General features: G+C 53.2%; 6 protein-coding genes across 6 annotated transcripts; 2 read left to right on the top strand and 4 right to left on the bottom strand.

Annotated features, from left to right (window-relative positions):
* Positions 1-985: 985 nt before the first annotated feature.
* Positions 986-2,355, top strand: CkaCkLH20_02636 (uncharacterized protein; the record flags this gene model as incomplete). The annotated part of the gene is made up of 2 exons (XM_038885355.1): positions 986-2,236; positions 2,296-2,355. 2 exons carry the CDS (start codon positions 986-988, stop codon positions 2,353-2,355), a joined length of 1,311 nt encoding a protein of 436 aa, XP_038749286.1.
* A 163-nt stretch (positions 2,356-2,518) lies between these two features.
* On the bottom strand, positions 2,519-2,971 carry CkaCkLH20_02635 (uncharacterized protein; the record flags this gene model as incomplete). The annotated part of the gene is made up of 3 exons (XM_038885354.1): positions 2,519-2,573; positions 2,625-2,868; positions 2,935-2,971. The coding sequence occupies 3 exons, from the start codon at positions 2,969-2,971 to the stop codon at positions 2,519-2,521; spliced, it is 336 nt and encodes a 111-aa protein (XP_038749285.1).
* Positions 2,972-3,607: 636 nt separating this feature from the next.
* Positions 3,608-6,034, top strand: CkaCkLH20_02634 (ATP-dependent RNA helicase; the record flags this gene model as incomplete). The annotated part of the gene is made up of 1 exon (XM_038885353.1): positions 3,608-6,034. The coding sequence occupies one exon, from the start codon at positions 3,608-3,610 to the stop codon at positions 6,032-6,034; it is 2,427 nt and encodes an 808-aa protein (XP_038749284.1).
* Positions 6,035-6,221: 187 nt separating this feature from the next.
* CkaCkLH20_02633 (acetate non-utilizing protein) lies at positions 6,222-6,700 on the bottom strand (the record flags this gene model as incomplete). Its single annotated transcript, XM_038885352.1, has 3 exons — positions 6,222-6,304; positions 6,356-6,455; positions 6,509-6,700. 3 exons carry the CDS (start codon positions 6,698-6,700, stop codon positions 6,222-6,224), a joined length of 375 nt encoding a protein of 124 aa, XP_038749283.1.
* A 414-nt stretch (positions 6,701-7,114) lies between these two features.
* Positions 7,115-10,263, bottom strand: CkaCkLH20_02632 (protein kinase subdomain-containing protein; the record flags this gene model as incomplete). The annotated part of the gene is made up of 3 exons (XM_038885351.1): positions 7,115-9,248; positions 9,311-9,542; positions 9,603-10,263. The coding sequence occupies 3 exons, from the start codon at positions 10,261-10,263 to the stop codon at positions 7,115-7,117; spliced, it is 3,027 nt and encodes a 1,008-aa protein (XP_038749282.1).
* Positions 10,264-11,948: 1,685 nt separating this feature from the next.
* On the bottom strand, positions 11,949-13,857 carry CkaCkLH20_02631 (phenylacetone monooxygenase; the record flags this gene model as incomplete). The annotated part of the gene is made up of 4 exons (XM_038885350.1): positions 11,949-12,361; positions 12,415-13,044; positions 13,097-13,254; positions 13,304-13,857. The coding sequence occupies 4 exons, from the start codon at positions 13,855-13,857 to the stop codon at positions 11,949-11,951; spliced, it is 1,755 nt and encodes a 584-aa protein (XP_038749281.1).
* Between the last annotated feature and the right edge of the window lie 382 nt (positions 13,858-14,239).

The following is a 14,239-nucleotide window of genomic DNA, read 5'->3' as shown; positions in this document are numbered from 1 at the left end:
CTGGAACGAACGACGGTCGGCATCGGTTTCGGTGATCATGCAAGTCCTGCTGATCTCCTTTCTCCTTTTTGTCGAGATCAAATGCGGAGCCTTGTGTGCGGTCGATAATGGGCAGAATGCTGAGTGGATACGAAGCATTGGATAGCATGACTATTTTATGCTTTCACGGGCACAGACAGACGCACTCAGCTTACACATGTTTGACCTTGTATCTGCTGCATGAGTGATATCAGCAGAACCGTGGTTGCGGATAAGACACGCCCGAGATATAAGCTGAAAACCTATGTCAAGACAATGGACGAGAAACACGGAAGCCTATGCCCTAGGCTGGGTCAAGCAAGGAGGATTGTCATAGGCTCGTGGCGGCCATCATTGTAGAAGCATTCCTATCGTGGCTACGACACTCGGAACTATTGACAAGTTACCTTCCTTCGCACCTGTCATCAGTCATACTGCAGAATCACGAATCGCTGGCCAGCAGAAACAGCGCTGAACCCGGTTCATTGCAGGTCGGCTGCATGTTGAAGCCGGCGCACGCCAGGTCGCGCTGTTCGCTGGACGCCACCCGGCCACCCCAAGCCCAATCTTTTCCACATCTCCGTCAGGTCCTAAACCGCCTGGCCTGACGAATGTTTTATGGCTTAGACCCTGAGGGGCGCACCCGCTCGCCTTCGAAACACACCCAAGACGGTCCCGATTTTGCCACATAAAGCTGCCCGCAGACGGTACTTACTCCAACCCCCTGCAACCTACCCGCTTATTGTCCCCAGTATTGTTCCATCCATCTTTAGAAGGCTGCCTCTGCTACACCGTGTCCGTCCCTCGATCCTGCTTCTCGTCTCCTTACTTTTTAGATTGACTTTCTGCAGAGCACGTTGTCTGGTGTTTTGCTTTCTTCCAGAATACCTGTCGAGCATCAGTCGACCGTCATTCTACTTGAACACCTATCGATTCTCCAAACGTATACCATCCTACCTCAGCCACCATGAAGAAGTTCGGTTTCGGCAAGAAAAGCGGCGACGATGGCGGTGACGACGCCGGCCGTTCTGCTCTTTTCGGTCGCAAGAACAAGTCGCCAGCCCCCGGCTCCGACAATCCGTACGCTCAAGCACCTGCTGGCAATGACCCTTACGCCCAAGACACCAACAAGTATGCCAACATGACGCCCTATCAGGCAGCTCGAGCAGGCGCGCCTGGTCCTGGTGTTGCTGCAGGTCTCCCTAGTGGTCCTCGCGCTGGTGGCTACGGTGCTCCTCCTCAGCCCGCGGGTGGTTATGGTAATGAAAAGTACGGCGCCGCTGGTGGCTACGGGGCCAACCGGTACGGCGACGACAAGAACGCCTACGCAGCGAACAACTACCCCTCAGGAGTCTCAGGAGGGGCACGCGGCCCTGGTGGCTATGGAGGCCTCGGCCGCACCGACAGTAACGGCACCGACGCCCAGCGCCATGATCTTTTTGGGGGTGCTCAAGATCGCTACCAGCAGAAACAGCAACAGCAACAGGGTGGCTATAACGCAGGCGCTTCTGGCGCTGACGGTGGATATGGTGGCTATGGGGAGCAACGAGAGCTCACGGCCGAGGAACAAGAGGCGGAGCAATTACGTGCTACGAAGGAACAGACCAAGGATCTCAGAAACGACTCGGTGAACACACTCGGCAGAAGTAACGCACAAATCAATGCAATCGAAGAGCTCGGTCGCGGAACTCTCGCTAGACTGGGTGCTCAAGGCGAACGTCTGCACAACACGGAAAAAAACCTGGACTTAGCGGCAAACCACAACAAGGTTGCAGAGGAAAAGGCCAAAGAGCTCAAGACTCTGAATCGTAGCATGTGGGCAGTTCACCTAGGCAACCCCTTCACATCCAACAAGCGCGCCGAGGCGGCTGACAAAGCTGTCGTTGAACGTCACCGTCAGGAACGCGAAACCCGAGAAGCTACCCGAAATGCGGCTTTCCAATCCAATCAACGAATGGAAGAAACCTTCCGGGACATGAGTCTCTCCGGCCGTCCCCAGGCGAAACCGGCTGGCATGAGGAGCCAAGCTGAAAAATCCAAGTACATTTTGGAGGACGACGACGAGGAAGAGACTGCGGAGGCCGAGCGGCAGGAGAGGATTATCGAGGAAGGCATCGAGCAGCTCTCGAGGGGTCTGGGCCGCGTGAACCAAATTGCCCACGCTCAGGCAAAGGAAGTTGGGGAACAGAACGTCACAATTGAGAGACTTGGCAACAAGGTATGTCGCAACTTGTTTCATTCACGCTTGCTGTACATGCGCTGACTGTATTCTCACAGAGCGACGCCGTCTCCGACGGAACCGTGATGAACAGGGCCCGTTTAGACCGCATAAGGTAGGCAAAGCAGACGAAGCCGTTAAACTATAAGAGGTGGCCACAGATTTGGGAAGCTGGCTGCGAAAGACAAGACTACCGGCAATGGCGATTGACGAGCGGAAGCACGAATAACCTATTTAAAATGCGTGTAACTACTGCTATACGGAGAGCTGGGTTCGACGGAATCAGAAGTCCTCCAATTTGTAGACCTCGTACGCTGGAACTTCATATGGGTGAGCGCTACGGTTCTTGTGAGCCTCGGTCGCAAATAGCTCAACAGCAGTGTCATACCTTTTCAAAGCGGCCACGGCTGCGCTCGTGACATCACGTCCAGCGCAAAGAATCTCGACTCGATACTCAAGGACCCGCTCAAGCTGGTCGACGGAGCCGGTGTGAGGGTTGGCTCCTGCTGCTGCTACAGGCATAAACTGGCCTTGGCCGGTGAGCTCAAAGGCTACCTGAACATATTTTCCTTCGTCGTAGACACCTGCCCCGGTCTTGAAGATGGCGTCCTTGGTGTCTTTCAAGTGAGAAGCTGCGTGTGACAGTTAGAAAGAAGATTGCTAAACTCAGCGCCCTGCATTCCGGGTTTGAAACTGACCCGGAACAGTGTAGACGAGTTTGTATTTATCCGCCATGGTTGTGATTGTTCGAATATGTGTTGGCCTGATCGTTGGCTTGAATCTTTTCTGATGGAGGAAGAAGGCAGCACGGGAGAGGGGAAGTGCGCGAGAATGGCGAGAAACGCACTGAATGCGGATGAAGGCGCCTGACATGATTATTTAATTGGCATGAGAAGCGACAAGTAATACAGACGGGATCTTCCCGCAGCACCTCTGCCTTTTATTTGGATGTATGAAGACCCCAAATCATCTCAAAGTCCCGCATTTAAGGTAAGCACACTCCCCCGCGGTTATTCTTTCCTTCCAGCTAATCCTCGCTATCTCTGTTGTTACCTTTATTGTTGGTTGTTACCTTTATTGTTGTTATCCTCGTGACCTCTACTATTGATTGCCCTTGTTAGGTATCCGTCGTCACTTTTCAATTATTCCACCGGGAATACAATGTAATACCTAGATAGGTGGACCGTCGGGTAGAGTGGGTCAAATTACGGGGCTGCCCGAGCCCAGCACCTCAGCACAGGGTGCCAGGCACACTGCAGGCTCTGGACTAAGGGACCCTCAAAAATTCTTCTTACAACCTACCGTCGTTCAACCTCAACCACAAGTTGCTGCTCCGCGACTCTCAATAATACGCCGTCGTATACTCTCACAATGTCGCCAGCGTCAGCGCCAGTACCAGCGCCGGACGGCGGACGCGCCTCAAAGAAGAGAAAACTCGACGGGAAGAATACCATCAAGGTCGGAAACAAGGTGATATCGTTGGAGGGCTACTTAAACCCTCCGGCCACCAAAAAAGAGACCCCAAAGATACAGGAACAACCCCGGGAGTCGACAGACAAAACACAACCCGAGGAGACGAAAGCCCAAAAGAAGGAGACAGACAAACCTGGCAAGCCAGTCCCGCCTCTGAGTAAGCATCAGTTCAAAAAGCCTTTTGATAAGGGAGGGCCGAGGTCAGCTCAAAGAGGGCCGAGATGGAGGGACGACCCAAGCCTACTTAAGGTCCGACAGAAGTTGCCCATTTGGGCTCACAGGGAGGATATCCAAGAACGATTGCGCCAGAAAGACGTTCTTCTTCTCGTCGGCGAGACGGGTTCCGGAAAGAGTACACAGGTGCCCCAGTTTTTGGTCAGAGAGCCCTGGTGCAAGAGGCAGACTGTGAGCATCGAGGGTGGAAGGGAGGTTAGCGTGGGCGGCATGATTGCGGTTACGCAACCCCGTCGAGTCGCCGCGACGACCCTCGCACATCGCGTTTCTCGCGAGGCCGGAACACCTCTGGGCGAGAGTCGTGAGGGAATGGTCGGATACTCAGTCCGTTTCGATCACCAGGTACCCAAGGGTACAAAGATCAAGTTTCTCACCGAGGGAATGCTGCTCCAAGAGCTTCTTCGAGATCCCAGCTTACGGCAGTACAGCGCCATTGTTGTCGACGAAATTCACGAGAGAAGCGTCGACGTGGACCTCGTATCTGGCTTTCTTAAGCAGATACTTTTGAGCGACCGCCAAGGTCGTGGTGGCGTCCCGCTGAAGGTCGTCGTCATGAGTGCTACTGCCGATGTCGAGCGTATTCAGGGATTTTTCTCGACGAATGAGCAAGGGACAGAGAAGCCAGGAACAGAGGAGCCGGGTGCAGACAGCGACAACATGGAAATCGACGGAGAGAAGCCCAGTTCAGTCGAAGTTCTCAAAATCCACGGCCGCCAATTTCCAGTCAAGATGATACACACCCCCAAACCGGTGCCCGATATCCAGGAGTCTTTGTTGAAGATCATTTTCAAAATTCACACTGAAGAGCCTTTGCCGGGCGACATCCTCGCGTTCCTCACCGGTCAAGAGGAGATCGAATCGGCCCAAGCGCTCATCGAAGAGTATGCCGCCACCTTGGATTCCAACGTCCCCAAGATCAAAGTCCTTCCTCTATATGGTCAGCTCTCCATGGAGGGTCAACACGCAGCCTTTCAGCCTATCAAGGGCATGACCAGGAAGATTGTTCTAGCCACCAACATCGCCGAGACTTCCGTCACAGTTCCCGGAGTGCGGTACGTTGTGGATTGTGGAAAGGCCAAGGTCAAGCAGTTTCGCTCCCGCCTGGGCATGGAATCGCTCCTAGCCAAGCCCATCTCGAAGTCTTCAGCTATCCAAAGGACTGGTCGTGCTGGTCGTGAGGGTCCAGGAAAGTGCTTTAGGCTGTACACTGAGGGAACATTTGGTACGCTTGAGGAAACCGACTTGCCAGAAATTCTACGAATCGACGTCCTGGGAGCCGTCCTCACGATGAAGGCCAGAGGTATTGACGACATTCTCGGGTTTCCTCTGATGGATACACCGGACATCGAAGCCATTGAGCGGGCTCTTGTCAGCCTCCACTTGCTCGGCGCACTGGATGATGATGGTACCATCACTGAGGCAGGTCGCAAAATGGCTGGCTTCCCCATCTCAGCATCCTTCGGTGCTGTGTTGCTAGCATCTGCAAAGCCCGAGTTCGACTGCGTTCTCGAGGCCATTGACGTCATCTCTTGCATTACTTCCGGCGATGACATCTTCCACCAGCTACAATCGGAGGAGCAGCGCGAGGAGATTGAAGAGCTACGGAAGGAACTCTACCGCCGAGAGGGTGATATCCTGACTTATCTCACGACCATGCAGCAGTACGCTGCTGAAAATGCAGACCGCATCCAATGGTGTAAAAAGAGAAAGGTCAACATCCGCAACATGAAGACCGCCCTTAATATCCGCAAGCAGCTGCGCAATCTATGTCTGAAGGAGGGTTTGCTGTCCGAGGCTCCGCCGCCTGATCCTCAGCCGTTCAGCCCTCTTCCGCCTGAGCAGGCCGAATCTTTGCTCAAATGCTTCCTCCGTGGTTTCGTCTACAAGACAGCGATCTTGGCGCCGGACGCGAGTTACGTGACGTCGCAGGGCAAGCACGTCATCGCCATCCACCCCTCGAGCGTGTTGCACGGAAAAAAGAAGGAAGCCATCATGTTCTTGGAGCACGTCTTTACGCAGAAGAGCTATGCAAAAAAGGTCAGCGTCATTCAAGCTAACTGGATCGTGGAGACGTTGGAGGGATCCGGGTAAGATTCTGTGGGCTATGAATGGGAGATATCCTTACTCATGTAGTTTGGGCCGAGACTAGAGCATGTCTCTAGACCATTATAGCCATTGCATGGACCTTACTGTAGCGCAAATAACGCCTTAGTTCTATCCGTAGATCTACATATTTTAATACAAGAGCGTCCTGCTCGTAGACGAACAATTATAGGAACTACGACTGCTCCTCTCCATCACCCTGTTTGCTCCGTTCCTTGATTGCCTGCATCAGCTCGTACAGCTGGCCGACTTGTTCGTCTGCGGCGAAAAGTTAGTTCGGAATTGTTTACCACCCTGATCTTGACTCACCGCTCAGCTTTGCGACCTTGACAGGGTCAATCTTCTCACCCTTCCACTCGTCGCCTTCAACCTTTTGCGCGTATAGTTGCCACTCAGTTAAGAAACCGATCTGCCGATAATCATCAGTATCTTTGTTGGGAGACTTGGGGGAAAACAACACACCAGATGCGCCGGGTTGTCCACCTTGCGGTGCGCGCGGAACTCGGCCTTGATATACTCATCGCCCAACAACCGCATCTCGGTCGGGAGATGCTTCCTGTGCGCGCGCAGGAGTCGCCGGTAGAGCGGGATGGGAGGGAGCAGAGCCATTGGCGCAGGCGAGAGGCCGGGCTTTGGTGTGGCGGCTGAGGCCATCCGCAGGATTGAAGAGGGACGCATTGGTGACTTGCTTTTTTTCGAGAGACTCTAGGATATGTAGCTGTGAATATGGTGTGTGTGATTATCTGTGAAACTAAAATCGGGGCGTTATGTCGTTCGAATCTCTTGTCTTTGGCGTTGTAGCCCACGATCTGTAATGACGTTTCATGGCGTTTAGCACGAATTTCCCGAGGTGAGGTCAACACTAAGGTCCATACAGTGTTGATAGTGAAGCATCCGCACTGACATCTCATCTCAATTCCATCGACACAAATAACGAAAGTCAATCACGATGTCTTTTTTATCGATGCCTAGTCAGAACCAACATTTTTGTATTTACTGGTCTCTGATCTCGATTTCATAGGTAGAGTCTAATTCCATGATTTCGAATGCGAATCTAGGTTTGCTTCTTTAATGTAAGTAAACGTCTCGCTCAGCTTGAGACACAAAATTGCTGTCTCCATATTGTAGGAAGCCATCGCTCCCAAAGTCCTCCTGCGTAAGCATCATGGTTTCTCCCGCCATACGAGACAGGGCCTTTCTCGTCCTGTCCGTCAGCGGATGACCGTCGCGTAGCCAGATCTGCCTCCCTTCGAGACAAGACGTCCACAGCTTCTCGGCTTCCTCGTGTTTTCCGCGCTTGACGAGCACTCCAGCGAGTTGGTCCATGGTAGTGAGAGTGTCGAGGTGACCCCTTCCAAGTACCCTCTCGCTTGTCTCCAGAACCTCCCGCAGAATATCTTCGGCTTCCCATAGTTTGTCTAGGTTCGCCCGGCCCATCGCCACGCCGCGCTTCACCTGCAACGTTATCGGGTGGTTTTCATCTCGCCAGTCTCTGTTAAGATCAAGCACCTTGTGCCACATATCGTCCGCCTCCTCGTGAACCCCTAGCTCGGAGTGAATGTTGGCCAAGCTGCTCATGCTGCTCATTGCCATACGTGCAGTAGATTCGGTTATCTTGGATGTGCGGATTTTTTCCATAACGAAGATTTCCAGGGATAACGCTTTAACTTGGTCGCCGAGCATCCGCAAAACGGTTACCAGCGTTGTTGTGGCGCGGCGATAAGAGAGCGAATCCCACCCCCGCTTCTCCTGTTCTTTAATAACATTTTTTAGTATTGTCTCGGCCTTCGAGTACCTTGCCTGTAGAATGTAGACCGTCGCGATGTCGACGAAAATGTTGCAGATGAGGGATACGGGTATTATCACGCCGTCACGGAGGCAGGCCATGATAAACTCAAAGGTATCTTCAGCCTTCTCCAAGCGCCCCCAGTCCCGGTAAGCCTTCGCTAGGTCCCACATGGCCGATATCGTGGCTCGATCGGCGAGACCCAGGGTTTGCTCTCTGTCGAAGGCAATCCATTGCCAGTGGGTGACGGCGTCTTGCCAAAGCCCCAACAAGATGAGGGTTGCCGCAAACTTGCCCTCCTGTTCCGTTCGTTTCATATACTCAATATTCTCTGTGCCTTCGTGCTCCACGCAAGCACGCAGATGCGGTAGCACTCTGCTAGCCCAGCGCTCATCGCTGTGCCCGCTTCGTCTGTAGACAGTAAAGAACAGGATTTCGCGAGCTGCTCGTCGTTGGAATGCTAAAGTCTGAGGGTCCATACGGTCTCGAGCCCAGGAATGAACAAGAATGTGCATCGAAAACCAGCTATTGTTCACTGCAGACTTTTTGATGAGAGAATAACTCTGAAGAACGGTGATACCGCCCACGAAATCTCTAGGATCCCATTCGCCGTTCTTTTCGCGTTGGAGTAGAGGTAATGGGGCTATGCTTTCAGCATCTCCTTCGAGGCATCCTGTTTCGAATTTGTCATAGACAGCCGCTCGGTCCATGATCTCAGCCACAAGGGCCTCGTTGTTGTAGAAGCAGAAGATACAGAGAATACGTATGGCATTTAGAGCCGCTCGCCCTTCTCGGCTGTCTTCCGTTGACTTCTTCTTCAAGGCCTTGTAAGACAGTTCGAAGGTTCCGCACACGGCCGGGTTGTCTTGGAACGCGCCACGGCCCATCGACGGATCCTCCATGAGGTCCTTTCTCCCGGTTCGGAATTCGAACAGATACTGTTCAAAAGTGCACTCCTGCACATCAATATAGGACCCAGCTTGATCGATGGCGAGTGGGAGGTAGCCAAGTTCTTTGACGATCTGCGCAGCCTGTCGGTCGTTGTGGCTGTACAGTGGCTGGTCTCCCAGCTTTGCCGCCCGCAGTAGCAGCTTCTTGGCGTCTGCCTCGTCCATGATGTCGACGGCGTAGGTTTGATCGCGGTCCAGACTGGGCTTGGTGTCTTTTCGTCTGCTCGTGAAAAGAATGTTTCCCGTGTCTCCCTCCGGGATGTACTTGCGTACGTCAACAGAGTCTGTATCGTTGTTGTCGAAAACAAGCAGCCATTCTTCTTGGGGATTCGCGTTGAGCCATTTGAGAACTCCTTCAACATTGGGTTTGCTGGGGTTACCGCCGTATATGTCACCTGTCACTTTTCGAAAGCTTTCGAATATGGAATCTGTGGAGGCAGCATTGATCCAGAAAACTCGGCCAAACCTGCAATGACACATGAGCGTTAGCAGTGAACAGAGTCGGGACGAGTGGTGGGTAATGCATACCGAGACGCATGCAAGTCCCTAAACTTCAGTGCAATCTGCGTCTTTCCTACACCGCCCATGCCCCAAATCCGAAGAAGTCTTCGTGGAGATGACCCAGGCTTACGCTCCCAGAAGTGCTGATCAAGCTTGTCTAAGATGGTTGTTCTACCAACGAACTGGGGACTGGTAATGACTCTATTCCGAGCTTCCTGAACCATGACGTTCTTGAAGGCTTCATACGATGTTGCTCGGCCTGACTTGCGTTAGTGTAACCGATTCTACGTGTGGGAAAGTAATGTCGCAACAAACTTACAGGTCGCTTCCAGAGGCATCTCAGCGCCTTCTTTGTTGTACAATAAGCTGACAATTCTGTCGATAGTAGCCGAGACATCGTCCTTTAGCAGATACTTTTCTGTTGCCTCTCGTAGAAAGCCCATCTTCTTGTACTCGTCCAGCCCGATGTTCGCAGCGCCCCCACTTAAATTGAGGCGGAAGTATGCGTTAGGAACATCCCGAAACCGCTGGTCGAGTTCACAATGTGTTCCCTCGGGGTCTGTCAAGACCATTTTCATGTGTTGGAATACTGGGATGCTGTCGCGAGAGAAAAGAGACCCGCTGAGATTCCGTGTAGATCGTTTCGGAGTCTGCGCAGCAAGCTCAGTCGCACTTTTGGCGTCACCCTTCACAAACGCGGCCGTGTCACCTCTCTTGAGTCCCGTACCCAAGCTCAGAAGAAACCCCAGTTTCCGACTTGAGCCGAGCTGGGAATCGGCCTCATCGAGAACGAGTTTCGCAGGGTTGTTGTGGGCCAGAGCGCCATCGCAATAATATGCCTTTGTTGCCTCAATCTTGATCTCAATAGGGTCGAAGAATCCAGGCGCCGCAGACGTCGCCCGTGCGGCCTCCCAGATTTCGACGTTATGTGCGTGGTTGCTCTCGCCCCTGTACGTGCGGAAGAGATACGCTTCATCCATTTTTGACCTTGGAACGGCGCAGACGAAGGCACGGCCGAGGTCATCTCCCCTTCCTTCGTCGATCATAACGGTTGTATCTAGCTTTTTGTCGGCGACGATATCTTGAATTGCTTTTTCGAGTGTTTTTCGTTATAAGTGCGTTTGAAGCGACGTCGATTGCTGCGTCGAAAAACTCGTTTGGCAAAGGTTTCGTAGCACTCAATGGCCTCCAGGGTTGTCATGTTCATGCGACCGAGCGAAATGGCGATGAGTCTATAAGGTAATTTCTGTCAGCGAAAACTCGTTGGTCATCTTGTTGAGACGGTCCAACCAACCCGCCAGTGCTTGTACCACCTATCAAATGGAAATAGTCCCGAGGCTTGGGCAAGTACTTGAGACCAGCCACATCTTGCAATCGCTTCATTATTGTGTGCAGTATGACGAGCTCAGATATGCCCCTGATCCCGCCGCCATCGAGCGACAGCAAATAAACAGGTTCATCATCAGACATGGCAAAAGAGTACACCACGTAACAACAATGTATATATAAGACAAACAATAAGTGGTATCGTAGAATCGTGTAATCGTAGAGCTCAACAATCAGTATCTCGACGAAATTCCTAAACAGCGGAGATTCCAGGACGCTGGGGGATGAAGTACTTCTTCATTCAACCCAACCAACAACCAACAAGACCACCTCGGAGGCCCAGAAATGCGAGAGAGGTGGACTCATGCAGAATTCATGGGTAAGCGCCCAGCACTCGCGAGCAGCCGGGGTCTGAAGAGGGAGGCATGGCCACCCACTTCGCACCAACGTGCTTAAGAGATTTCCTTCTCCGGCCTCGATGTTTCATCAAGACCGCCGAGCTCCGTAGACCGCCAACTGCGAAGCCACCCCGGACGTCCTGATGACTCGATTCGATCCAAGGCAGCGGTTCTGCCGCCCCGTAGACGACCAACCGGGACATCCGCCCAATCTGCCTGCCCGCAGCCCCCCTCAGACACAGGTGGCTGCGTTGGCAAAAACCTGGACATTGCGCGCTGTTTGCCGCCGGACTATTTTCGAGTGAGAGCACATGCTCGCAGGCCGATTTGCTTTCGTTTCGCTGTTGGGACAAAATGCTCTAAACAATCGCGCTTGCGAGGAGTCGACGTTGATGGAGTTGTCGAATCAAAGTTGCGGTTTAGTGGGCTTTTGGTGCGGTTTGTGCTCTTAAGCGCCGCTATAGGGCGGATCGGACCGCTGAACAAGCGGGAGGGGCGTTCCCTTTCGGGCGAGGTGGGCGGTTCCCACTGTCCCCGGAGGCAGCCATCCGCACCGCTTGCCCCCGGGCCGGGCTTCGATAATGAGACCACTTCAACACTTTATGTAGGCTTGAGTATTCCAGAGGCGCAATCCTCGTTAACGCCTGCCAAGTGGCTTGACGGCAACCAACCCGTGGCTCGGCTCTCAGACATCGAACTCGTTTTGGCGGACCTGAGAACATGTCAATTGTCAAGCTACCTAGGCATCAAAAAGGCTTCTTGCCGTGAGGCAAAGCGACTAGTCGTATCATATGCTGGTGATATTAAACAGATCTCGTATTGATCATGCGAGAGAACCACATCCAAAATCAACGCCTGCAGGACCACCCTGTAAGACTAAGCCACCGGGAATCAGCCCCCATCGAGACAAGAGATCACGACCCTGCCTAAGCCTCCCACGCCTACGAGGAAGGCACTCCGGCTTTCAACATTTCCATCTCAGGCAGCGTGAAGCCATTGCCGAGGTACGCGAACCGGTTCTGCCTCGCGTTCTCATACGTGTACGCCCAATCTTCGCCCCTGAAGTGCTCCAGCATGCGAATAAAGTGCATCCTGCTGCCTGGGTGCAAGCCAGTTACCGGGGCGTGGACCTCGCCTTGCTTGTACCATGACCTGCACCCGCCCGTGAACGCCGTGCGCGGCATGAAGGCCGAGGTGTGCTCGAAGTAGTCCTCCACCGCCGCCTCCGTCGGGGTGATCGACCGAATGCCCTCCGTTTGGCATTTGTGGATGGCTTTGGCGATGTAAGTGGCGATGTGCTCGCTAAGTGTAAAAACATCCCCGTGGGCGATTGGGGCGTTGGGGCCAAGGAACTCTGCGGACAGCTGTTAGAAAATGGCAACACTTGAGTGGCGAGTCTCGACTCACTAAAGTAGTTGGGCAGACCGGCAACAGCGAGGGACATGTACGCCTTGGGCGTTTGCTCTGACCAGATGTCCTGCAAGTTGCCGTGCCGACCAACAAGAGGGAATGAGGGACGGAAGGAAGAGTCGAAGCCGGTGGCGCAGATGATCGCGTCGACCTCGAGAACTTCTCCGTTGTTCATCTCGATCCCCTTGGCCACAAATCGCTTGACCCCGTCCGTATGCAGAGACACGCGCGGGTCGTGGAATGACTCGAGATATCCAGGTGCCGGAGTCAGACGCTTACAACCCAGAGCGAAGTATGGTATCAGTTGTTTGCAAAGCTTCTCGTTCCCCTTGAGCATCGCCGTCATAAACTCTTGCGTCTTGGCCAAAGCCCACTTCTGCTGAGGGCTGCCTGCTATCAAAGCAACGGCAAACTTGATGTTGGAATCCGTCTCGAGTGTCTTTGCAAACTTCTCGTAGAACACCGGGTCACTCTTGAACCGCTCGATCTGTGCTGCCGAAAACCGCTCCTCATTGTCCATCTCTATTTGTTGCAGAAGGGGCGCAGATGGTCCCATCTTCATCGTCGTTACTCGTGGTGGGATGATCAGGGTGGGTGTCCGGATGATGTGGTATAGTTTTTCCACATCTATTTGCTGTAAGTTGGTGTGACGCATGGAAGATGGGCTCATGATACTTACGAGGTCGAATGGCTGGCAATATTTGTACGCCAGACGCCCCATTGCCAATAACGGCGACTTTTTTGTTTGCGTAATCAAAGTCCTTGGGCCAGTTCGCGGTGTGAACCAGTGTTCCCTCGTAATCTGAGATGCCATCCACGTCCGGGAATTTCCATTTGCTGCTCAAGTTAGTTTCTCGTTTCGACATGACACACATTCAAGACATACTTCAGAATGCCCGTGGCATCGATGATGAAGTTGGCATGATCCTTCATCACAGAACCAGTCTCAAGATTCTTGACCTGTACCTCCCACAGGGCTTTCGATTCGGACCAAGAGGCGGCAACAATCTGGTGTGACGTCTTGATGCACGGCCGCATGTCCTCATCGTCGCATATCTGGCACAAGTACTGCTCAATCTCTGCTGCAGGAGCAAAAAAGCTTGACCAGGCAGGGTTCGGCCTCCAGGAGAACTGGTAGTTGTGGCTGGGCACATCGCACTTACAACCAGGGTAGCGGTTCTCGAACCACGTGCCTCCAACATCGGCGTTCTTCTCGTAAATGACAAGCTCGTAGGTCGAGGCACCTAGAGTGTTTCGGAGAGTACGGATCATGTTGATGCCGCTGGCTCCGGCTCCGATGCCGATGATGCGGATGGCCCGCGGTGTTCCGAACGGGGCTTCGCGCACCGAATAGGCAGTGCTGGAGCGGACCGACTTCCCGGATCCGCTGCCGTGGCCGTCGACATGGCGAGAAAGTTGGGGGATGAGTTGGCGTGTCATTGTGATGTCGACTTCCTCGTTGGTGGTTGGGAAAGAAGGGAAAGAGCATGTGGTTTATATCCTGACTACGAGGGACTTGGGACCTTTACTACCAGTGAGGAAGGCACCGCCAAGGCCTCGCAGGGGCTTCCTTATCGAACGGGAAAGGACCCGTTGCTGTTGGCCGTTTGGCGGAGTTACGGATGAGGAGGAAGGCGCAAACAATGACCGGGAAAGAAGCGACTTTGGCAGGTTCGGTGCATTGGGCCGTACGGAGATGAGCCAATGAAGGCACAAGAAACAACCGGCAAAGAAACAATGGAATGAGACAAGCAAATGGCAGCAGAGGGAGAAGCAAGCAAAGGTCCATTGACATGGACAGGCCTTGAGAAACATCGCCTGG

Source organism: Colletotrichum karsti, assembly GCF_011947395.1.
Source record: "Colletotrichum karsti strain CkLH20 chromosome Unknown Scaffold6, whole genome shotgun sequence".
NCBI lineage: Eukaryota > Fungi > Ascomycota > Sordariomycetes > Glomerellales > Glomerellaceae > Colletotrichum > Colletotrichum karsti.
Note: the sequence above shows the minus strand (reverse complement) of the source record. Positions and strands in the feature narration are given on the sequence as shown.